Below are 10,879 nucleotides of genomic sequence, written 5' to 3'. Positions count from 1 at the left end.
ACAACAATTCATTAAAGATAAAAATTTGTGAAAAAATAAAGCTCGTGAATAATTGATATTTCAAAAATAATAATTCAAACAACATAATAGACAAAATATTTTCAAACTATATTAGAATTAATTTAAAAACTTTTAAAAAATACCATTATAACGACGATTTAAATTAATTCAATATTAGTTTGTGTAAAATATTTTAAATTTAATTTTAATTAATCGAAATCGAGCATAAGTTAATAACATTATCTGCATATCATCCAAGTAAAAAACATCATCCTCCTCCATTTCCCCTCTTGCCTCTCTTTGGACCGGGCCTACTAACCGCCGTCGACCGCCGTCGACCGCCGTCAACCTCCTCTAAAACTTTGTTTTACCAAAGTCCAAAGGTAGTCCGTTCACTAATCTCTTGTTTGTGTGTTTGATGAATTTTAGGGTTTTAGATGGGTTTTGTGCATTTAATTCGCTTTTTTCATGTTGATTTTTTAGGGTTTGTACCTCTTATCTCTTATATCTACAACAATGTTTTGATATTATTTCTAACAATTCTTTGTATTAGCTATTAGTATTGCAAATTTCTCTTGCATTGAAATTATCTGGTTAGATCTTTGTGTGATTAAATTATGCAGTTGTTGGGTGGGTCTCATCTTTTCATCATTTGAAATGATTTCGAGCTCAATTACATTCTATGAATATACCCTTTTAAACTTTAGTTAGAAATTAAGGTGAAAAACATAATGAGTTTCTGTTACATTATTGATGTTATAAAAATCCCAATGTTCTGATATCCAATTTATTAATTTTGAAGATACTTCTGAAGCTTATGAACTGCACAATGATTCAAGCTTCTAATATACTGGAATTGTGGAGGCTTCCTTCAAACAAATTGTTATTTAGAAACTCCAAATTTGTTAAAGGTACGCCCTATCGTTTCCCACCGACCAAAACTATGCTTGAAATTTTCTTATGTAGGTAAGTTGAAAGTGCAATCTAATCATATTTGGGGATTTTGATTTGAGGATTTGCCCACATTTCAGATTCAATTTAACTGTTTAATTCTTATGGGACTTCCATTCTTCGCACACAATGTCGAGTAATCACAATTCATATATTTTTTAATAATCATAAAATAGTAACTTATGTGGGAACTATTTATCAATCAAAGGCTCTGTGGGAAACATTTTGAAGTGTAATACACATATAAAGATTAGAATCTGTTTGTGTGGTTTGATACAAAGCATCTAAAAAGATCGTCTGAAGTTATTAAAAGCAAGCAAGGAAGAAATATTTCCCATAATTTTGGGAGGAAAATAAATTGCGTAGGGTGAAAATCCCTTCATCTTAGTTCTCTTCTTTGAAATTTACACCCTACGAACAATGGAGAATGTGGGAAGGAGCCTGTGAAGCATTTTTGCTCAATGCAAATACACTTTAAAAGAAAAAACCATTTGATTTTTTGATAATTTTGTCTGTGTTTCAGCACCATGTCTTCGACAAGTACCGCCTCGAGTTTTTGAACCTATTTTGTGTTTCTGCAAAGAGATTCAGACCACTACTACTGAAAAAATTGTTGGGGCAAGCTACATACCGGATACAAATTTAAGAAGGGAAAACAAATTGCAGGTGACTTTATGAATATCTTTACATAGTTGTCTTGTTTCTGTTCCACATGTCGTTATGTTTGTTTTTATAATATTTCAGGACAATGAAGCTGTGAAAATTGAAAGTGTTGGTGCTTTCCAAAAGTTACCCATGGTGATGCCGTCTATTGATATAATCCAGTCAGCTTTGCGGAAAGCAAAGAAGGTTTCACCCACAAAGGGTAAATGGTGTTGTTTATGTGATTGGCTTAATTGTTATTTTTATATGTTTTTTTTATAGGAATTGCTATATGTTGAATATTAAGTTCTTGATTTTCTAGTTTGCTTTTGACAGGCATCGCCAATGCTGCAAAGCGAGAAAGAAACAAGGGTGCTAAGCAACTTGATGCATTAATGAAGGTAAGCTTTCAAAGGACCACATATTTGTATTTTTTAGTTAGTTTCTTAATTCTTATCAAGTCGTTGTTTGCTCACAGGCCATCCTATTTCTTTCTTCGTTTAGGAATTGGCTGCTCCCCTTAGATTGTATACAGAGTGCTTCCCAAACAAAAATTTACTACATCCTTATGAACGGTCCCTTATCGAGTTGACTCTTGGAGATGGGAATTACGAAGAGGTAACTACAATGTTTTAACTTATTATGTATATATCTTATTATTTATGCGTTGTAGACTTATTGATACTTTGTAGTATGTTGATACTTGATTTAAAGCGGCTCTTTGTAACTTTATTCTCACTTGCAGACGATGTTAGTATTAGACATAGTAGGAAATCTTACTTATACTCAACTAAAAACATCAACTATAGCTTTAATAGAAACAATGGCAGCCCTTTGTGGAGATAAGTTGTATTCCACTTTCTATAACAATAGAGAAACTACATTAATACATCACAGTAGCCCAAAGTCACTATATTAACTGCGCAGGTAAGAAAGAGGTAAGAAAGGGGTTGATATATGCGGTTATCAAACCCTTATACAAAGAGCCTCTTCCTGATAAAGAATATTGAAAGTAATTTGATGTTGTCCTTATGCTACCTTATTGAACTATTAAATACCCAAAATTTTCTTCTCAAGAGCAACATAGGTATGATGGAGGGAAGTAAGTTTTTGTCCAACCAATGGGCCATCCATTAGATGATATAGTACTATTATCAATTAAGAAAGACCACTATTTTTCCTTGTATGTATAAGAGAATACTTCCTTTGTGTAGATGTCCACTTGTGAATTATTTTATATTGGGCAAATTAAATGATGAAACCACTTTTAGTTTCTAATTTCTGACATCTTGTGGGGTGAAAACACTCAACATAAGGTAATCACGATGCTATAAGGGTGGTCCTCTAGTTATCGAAATTGATAGAATTTAGCTGTCTTAATATATTGTAGATGTCCACTTGTGAATTATTTTATATTTGTACTATATCACACATCTTGATTTGTTTTGGTTCATGTAGTCGACTCACTACTATTGGGTTTAAGGCTTAAGCATTGTTGTACCATAGAATGCATTTTCATAGCTCATTGGTCTTGATTGGCATGCAGGTTTTAGAGAGGGTAAACAACCTGCGGAAGAAAGTTACATCGGTTGGCAAGGAGAATGCTTCTCTTTGTGCCAAGGTTGATTTTTATTCTGATCTTAATTTGTCACTTTTTCAAGATAATTTATAATCTTTTAATTTAATGATCTCTTCGACCACTTGAAGACTAGTAATGGATGGTTTGATTTTCTTTTAAAGAATATAAATGTCTTCACTTATGAAATTTTCAAAATTACTTTATCTTATCTTTTTTGAGGTGTGTTATTTATTTTGCAATTATTTGTGATGAATAATTTTCTAGCGAAAACCAGATAGACTATGACAAAGGAGAGAGTAAGAATAGTTGCTGCTTTGGAGTTCATTGTTTAATTATGCTTGCTTTTCAAAATTGAATTGATAGTATCCGATGGTTGTTGCCAATGTCACACGATTCATGATTCGGTTTGATTCGTTGTACGGATTCGGATTCGCGATTCGCTAATCGGCATATTTGTTGTTCGTTCGCTAAAGTTGTTTGGTTCGATTTTTAGGTTCATGATTCGTGCATTTGATTCGTTAGAGTTTTTTCATATTATTTATTAGACAAAGTAGAGTGTAATCAAATAATATTTAATTTATTGAGTATGTACTTATTTAATAATATTAAATTTAAAATAAATAACAAAAGAATAAAAAAAATTAGAGCTAAATAAATGAAAAGGCTTTTTGAAAAGAGGAAAAGTAAACATATAATTTAAAATAGGAAATTAAAAAAGAAGGGTAATAAAGTAAGTTAACAAAGGAAGGAGTATAATAGAAATAAAAGAGAATAAGGAGTTTAACCTTTCCACTTTCCAATAAAGAAAAAAAAAGGTATTGTTTTCTTCTACCCTGTTGTTCTTCATCTCTTTTCTGCGCTTTTCTTTTTCTGTTTTATTATTTTTTGAGTACTTTTTTTTTCATTTTCTCCTTCTCATCCTTTCATGCAACAACTAGTATGGGCCTTTTGATCTTCACGATAGGAATCGCTAACCAAAGCGAATCAACCGGCGAACGAATCCTGGTTCGGGCCGGTCGAACCGAATCCCGATTCGTGGGTAAAAGGGACCGAATCATGTGACACTGGTTGTTGCTTTGGACTACATTGTCTTACTATGCTTGCTTGTCAAAATTGAACTGATGATATTGGTAACTATTGCTTTGGAAAGATGTGGTCTTTAACATCTATATTGCAAAATTTCTCTTTGCTTTTCACGAGGGACTCTGAGATTTAGAAATTTATACTTATTATTTGGATATTGCAGTCAATGACGAAGAAAGAGGCAGAAGAACGATTGAATGAGGTATAACTAGATTCCATGGAAACTTCTAATTAGCTGTAAGTATTGTGTGCAAATGGTTGCACAATGCAATGAAACTATCTACTAATCTCTGGCCTTTCAAAAATATGAATATGTTAATTATTTATGGACAAGATATAGATGTTTTGTTAATTTTTTATCTTCTGGCGTTGCTTATTAAAAGTATAGTTTTGGGTTTGGTGTTTGCTTGTTGAATTTAACATCAAATGGTAGACCTTATTAAATTGTTACATCCTAAATTATGATTTGCCACTTAGTTTTAATTTGCCCGCCTAGACAAGTCATGATGGGTTTGGGCTACGCTTAAGGTGAGCGCCTTAGTGCGCTATTTGGTCTCAGCCTTAGAAGAAGCCCATTTGATGTAGTCACCCACCATGTATGCTTTCCCTTCTCCTTTAGATTTTTTCTAGATTTTCTTGGGGGTTTTATTTTATTTATTTTTTTTGGTTTTGGGGTGCCTCACACTCGAAATCTAGCGACTTTCTCTAGCTCTTAGATCCTAAACCATGAGGACCCTTAAGCGCCTTAGAGCATCGCACGCATAGTGCAAAACAAGGTCTTATCGTAAAGGTTTTTAAATTTATTGTACCAGCATTACCCGCGTCGTTAAGGTGTAAAAAAACGCGTTTCAAACCGTTTCAAGCGATTTTTCATTGTTTAGGCCGATATTTGGTGGTATAAAAATTGCATCACCCCGTTACCAGTGACCGTTACCTCATTTTGGCACTATGGTCTCATGTCTTTTAAAAGTAAGTTTGATATCAATCTCATAATGAGTTGAAGTTTTGGTGAAGTATTATGTGGGAAAATTCTTAGTGATGGTTTGTGTGGAATGTGGTAACAATGGAGTTCTGGTAATTGTTGATCGTTACTGAATTTCTCTGTCTACCTAAATTAATATAAAACTGTTGTGGTGAAAGAGTTGTATCCAATATATAGTAATTTGCATATGGGCTTTGTCCATGCGAAAACTTATGCTGCTTTTGTTTAATTCAAAGGGTATGAAAAGACTAGAAGATACTTTCAATCGTGAAAGACAAGCCATTGATGATTTACTGGATATTGCTAAGGTATGAGGCTATAAATCCTTGGTGATGTGGCATTTCTTCGTCAGAAATTACATTGCAGGGGAGGTTGTATTGATCTGTTTTCGCATTTGAAGATACCTGTGCTGTTTACTATTACAATATATTTTCTGCTGTTGTTTCTACGCTTATCGGTTCCCTTGCATGCAAATAGTACTTGGCTGAATGTTGATTGGGTTTTGTTATGTGATTACTGACTAATGACTAGTAGTGATAGGCTTGTCTTGGATGGATGCAGTTTGCAATCTTGATTCCAATTGATGATCTAATTAGTAAACATACCCCGCCTATGAATTGTAATCTTCTTTAAACAGGGTGTTTAGTTTTTCCTAGTTCCAGTAAGTAATTTTAACAAACTTTTGGTGCTTGTTCTGTATATGGCTTATCAAAAACCAAGTGCATTCTTTCTTAAATGTTGGTCAAGTTCACCAACTACCTACTTTTGCTTTTCCCCTAAGTATATATTTGCATATATCTCTTCCTTAATATTTTAAAATTAAAATATATTTTATTTGTATCCCCATTTATGATGCGTGATATTTTTGCAGATTTTACGAGCTATGCCCGTGGTCGATTTGGAAACTCCAACATTGTCTCTTGTTGGAGCCCCTAATGTTGGGAAATCATCTTTAGTTCGAATTCTTTCAACAGGAAAGCCTGAGGTATCTTGACAACTAATACTGTTATGATTTTTGACTGCTTTCAGGATGTTTCTGTGCTTCCTCTCTATCATTCTATAGTAATAAGGGCCCCTAATGTTGGAAATCATCTGTAGTTTTATTCTTTTAGCAGGAAAGCCCGATGTATTTTGAGAATGGATAATGGTTATGATTAATGTCTGTTTTGAGAATCTTATTTCCTGTAGGATTTAGCAATTCATATAAATGTTTTTGTAGAGTAAAAGACTAAATGACCTCTCTAGCAGTGTTGGAAAAGGTTGAGCTGCACTGAGGAGGTGAGGACCTTGAGCCTAGGAGCATGGCATGTGTTGCACAACTCATTAGAGTGGAGCACACTTCTTAAAATTAAGATATTGCTGATATGCGCACCACCTTCTTGCAATAGACTTTCAATATGGATAATTGTTTAACAAAAAATAAGCATCAATTCAGTAATCCAAACTTGGGAATGGAACTCCTTGAAGCCATAGCTTGGGAGTTTGGTCCCCAATTTTAGTGTTTCTGGTGTTGGGGAGAGACTGAAGGGCTTACTGTGGCAGTCTTAGGTAATCAACAGAAAAGAAAATGTGTAGTGGAAAAAAACAAAAAAATGCAGTTTAGTTTGGCACCTAAAGTTGGTGCTTCATCGGCTTCAAGCGCTTAATGCGCGTTTTTAGTGCCTGCGTAACTTTTTAAGCCAGGTTACTGGAGTTGGTCCTTACTAAGCACTTGGTGCATGGCTCTTGAGGTTTGGTGTATTTTTTACTCTATAGTAATAAGGCCTTGAGCATTTTGCTTGTGCCAAATATTCGGGTGCGAAAAGTCTATAATTTTTCATTTGGACTAAAGATGTCATGTTATGCTGCGGACTGTGGTTATAGGATAAAATTAACTCGATCCACTGAATTCTTAGCGTGGGAATGATCGTTACTGAGACACTTTGACTAGGCTATGTTGTGAAGGCTCTAATCGCATTTAATAAAATACATGCATATTTTCAAAGTGGACAAAGCTCACTGGAGCCAACACCTTCTCGTAGAGCCTAACACCTAGGCTCCTGGGAACCACAACGCCTTTGGCGCCTCGTGCCTTATAAAACTAAGCCTTCTATAAAACCAGTTGACTCATAGACAGTCTCCTTTCAGACTATATTTATTTGGTTGAACTTGTAATTTTTTTGGACTTAGCTGCTCCAATAGCATCCCTTGGAATACACCTTATATTGCTCAGTATATTATTCATCAGTTAGGGCTTTACGATCTGATTGTTTACTCGATTAGTATCATGGTTAATTTCCTAAGATGAACATGTAGGCAGGCAAAGGAATAAGGGGAGTGGAAAAACTGACCAAATACTGTAAAACTCTCTCAATGGAGCATATGTTCTTCCCTCTAAATCTACGTCAGATAATAAAATTAGACGATCCCTGAAAAATCCTGTTACACAATTTGATGCCAACCCTTGCCTTTTATTCATTTTCTAATTTGAGCATTTGCCAAAGTATCTTTAGCATGTGTCTCTGTTTGCTATTTGAGCTGTTGAATGACCTATCAACCTATGTATTTTTTATGTTTTTGTGGAAAATGGTTAACCTTCTCGTACTTTCTCCAGATTTGTAATTATCCATTTACAACCAGGGGAATTTTAATGGGTCATATTGCTGTGAATTATCAGCGATTTCAGGTGTGCATGAAGACTTCAAAAGTGTAGAGTATTTGCAATATTCTAATGCTAATATTATTTCCGATTCTGATCAATAAACTTTTGGTAGGTAACGGATACTCCTGGGGTACTAAGGCGATCAGATGGTAAGTGATATATTCCCTACATTGTAAAATTCTATTCGAACTGGATAAGCCACAGTGTAGAGTTGGAAACATTGCATATAGGAAGGTGTACGATGTCGAACATGACACAATTTAGTTTAAGCTATTGACATAAGCTGTCTAATTCTGATTATACAAGGCTGCATTGCCTTAAAACATTTGAAATTTTTTTGGTTTTCATGTATCATGGTGAAAACTTACACCTTGGGGTGCTCAATGTATATGTTTACAGCTTACCCATACCTGTTGTTGCATTTTTTTTCATGCTATGTGAAGAACTTGTTAGCTTTTATACGATTACACTTTTTTCTCCTATCTTCATTTTTGCCTGCTTTTAAGTGTTTGTGACTGTTTTGTGATGGGCACCTAAATGTTATAATCGGTACTTCCATTTGCGTAATCTGAAGATGAGAGGAACAATTTGGAAAAGCTAACTCTAGCAGTCCTCACTCACTTACCAACAGCCGTACTTTATGTGCATGACCTAACGGGAGAATGTGGAACTTCAGTGTCTGACCAGGTACTCTGCTCTTTCTAGAAGTGATTCGTATTTAGTCTAAATTTTTGTTTGCAGGGCGTATTACAATTAATATTTTCTGTTTGAAAATTAGCATAACCAAGTATAGATCCTGGATCCTGTCGTGTTCAGGTTCCAGGAAGGCACAAACGTAAGCGTCCTAATCCAATCTAATCAACCAGAAGAGTAAATATGTACATGGTCACAGCTATTGGCAAACACCCTATTACGGAATTCATTGGCATGGTTTTCTTGATGCAGTTCACAACATACACTGAAATAAGACGGAGGTTCAGCAATCATCTTTGGCTTGATGTTGTTTCCAAATGTGATCTGTTGCATAAGTCTCCTTCTGCATTCATAACCGAAGACATGGCTACCGATCATCACGATTTGTCAAGATATAGAATATATGGGCCTGAAGGAGCCATCAGCGTATCTGTAAAAAGTGGACTTGGTCTTGATGAGGTATTGTCTTATACACTGTTTATCCTTGCAAATTGATCATTTTTTTGTGTTCCTGGATTTTCCTTTATTATCATTCTTCATGATCATTTACTTATTGTAGCTAAAGCAAAAGGTTCATACGTTGCTTCTCTCCCAGTCGACAAAAATCAAAAGCCAGACACTAGATCCGGAATGTGCTGCAATTCCTTCATGAAAGTATTAATATGAATACTTGAAGATATTTTAGTACGAGTCTGGTGAAGATTGAAGATATCTACCCTTTTCGGTAAGTATGTAGTCTTACAAGTTACAACGTTTCATTGGCAATATGATATCGATGGAGGAAATTTTGTCGATGGGGCTGTTGAAACTAGAACTATTTTCCTCCCGTCTTGCCCATGATGTGGTTGGTTCAAAATTTCGACACTTTCGAAAATGATGGAAAGCTTGTAATTGTTCTACTATCTCCGTTCGAAAATGTATCCATTCGTATGATTTTTGTATCAAAGGGAAACATATCTTTTGAAGGAAGGGAGCATGAAGAGAGTATTGATATATACAACTAATGGATTGATTGATATTTGATACTACTAATCAAGATGATATTCATAATACAAAAGCTCGAAATTAGAAGTTAAAAATGAAAATATCAAACATTCGCTATTTTAATATTCTCAATGAAATTCGATTATGAAGTTAAAAAATACTAATCTCGTTTTAATTAATGTAAGTGCAATATAAACACAAATTTTAATATGTAGATCGATACAATTTTGAATTGACATGGAGTATAATTGACTTTGACATGAACTATGTTAATCCGGCCTATTATAAATCCAAATTGAAATTGACCCGATCCAAAACTAAATTTGACTCGGCGTTGTATTTACTAGATGTTGATTTGAACTTGTTTTGACCCATAACTAAACCGATGTGAATCTAATTGTTAGAAACTTGAACCCGATTAAATTAGAACTTGCCAACTCAAAACTTGATCAAGTAATCAAATTTACAGCCCTAGACTAATTGAAATGTTGGTTTATTATTGTAGAGAATTTATTGAAAAGTGGATTATTGTAGACAATTTTATAACTTATATTTATTCTTTTTAATTTATGTTTGCTCATAGTTTATTATTGCTTGCACAAATTTAAAAAAAAAAAAAAAAGTTTACATTGTAAATTAAAGTTCCATCATCAAGATAATCGTATTCATACCAATCATATTCCACTCAATATATTTATTTGATATTCAATGATATTCATTTGAGACATCTTTGCTTCATTGAAAATTTTAAAATTTACTTTTTCGCCTATATAAAATTGGTATTTTTAGCCTATATAAGCATATAAAATTGTGATAAGTAAATCTCTTTTTTTTTTTTTTTTTTGGAAATGATAAGTAAATCTTGTTTAGTTTACCTAAATTTATTTTTTTTAAAAATGCACTTAAATCTACTAATTAAACTAAATTTTACTGATTAAAACTATACTTTATTGAATGAAACTTAATTTTACTGTTACTGAGTAAAACAATTAGTAATAATAATCTATTTCAATCGGTAAAATTCAATTATAATCAATCTTAATCAATAAAATTAGTAAAGATGACTTTAGTCACTAGAATTTAGGTAAAGTAAACATGGCCTAATTAAAAATATGTTTGGATAAAAGGAAATAAAGGAAAAAAAGAGGAAGGGATTTAAAGAAATGAAAAATTCTTTATTTGAATAACAAATTAGAGGAAAGCGATTTAAAGGATTGGAATTTTGAGGCAATTAGATGAATATTTCTTATTAATGTCTTAATCTCTTCAAAGTTGGAAAGTTATAAAAGGAAAACTTTTATTTCTCTTCCTTTCTCTTTTCTCC

At 33.4% G+C, this 10,879-nt stretch overlaps 1 protein-coding gene across 2 annotated transcripts; it reads left to right on the top strand.

Annotated features, from left to right (window-relative positions):
- The first annotated feature begins 224 nt into the window (after positions 1–224).
- Positions 225–9,599, top strand: LOC130803030 (uncharacterized). Of its 2 annotated transcripts, XM_057667181.1 has the most exons (15): positions 225–383; positions 803–911; positions 1,475–1,617; positions 1,696–1,816; positions 1,930–1,994; positions 2,098–2,211; positions 3,140–3,214; positions 4,419–4,457; positions 5,474–5,545; positions 6,109–6,222; positions 7,831–7,902; positions 7,991–8,027; positions 8,453–8,565; positions 8,824–9,030; positions 9,131–9,599. In XM_057667181.1, exons 2-15 carry the CDS (start codon positions 818–820, stop codon positions 9,221–9,223), a joined length of 1,359 nt encoding a protein of 452 aa, XP_057523164.1. In that variant the 5' UTR covers positions 225–383; positions 803–817; the 3' UTR covers positions 9,224–9,599. The 2 variants fall into 2 exon arrangements, with proteins under 2 accessions (XP_057523164.1, XP_057523165.1); XM_057667182.1 differs by lacking the exon at positions 9,131–9,599 and having other exon boundaries at positions 8,695–8,833.
- Positions 9,600–10,879: the final 1,280 nt, after the last annotated feature.

Source organism: Amaranthus tricolor, chromosome 16, assembly GCF_026212465.1.
Source record: "Amaranthus tricolor cultivar Red isolate AtriRed21 chromosome 16, ASM2621246v1, whole genome shotgun sequence".
Classification (NCBI taxonomy): Eukaryota; Viridiplantae; Streptophyta; class Magnoliopsida; order Caryophyllales; family Amaranthaceae; genus Amaranthus; species Amaranthus tricolor.
The sequence above is the reverse complement of the archived record's forward strand: the minus strand, read 5'-3'. Positions and strand labels throughout refer to the sequence as shown.

Bases quoted from the DNA above. Each gene is read 5' to 3' on its own strand.
- LOC130803030 (XM_057667181.1), top strand. From the start codon at position 818: ATGAACTGCACAATGATTCAAGCTTCTAATATACTGGAATTGTGGAGG. The intron at 1,618-1,695 runs GTGACTTTATGA...ATAATATTTCAG, and splicing joins GAAGGGAAAACAAATTGCAG to GACAATGAAGCTGTGAAAAT. The intron at 8,566-8,823 runs GTACTCTGCTCT...TTCTTGATGCAG, and splicing joins GAACTTCAGTGTCTGACCAG to TTCACAACATACACTGAAAT.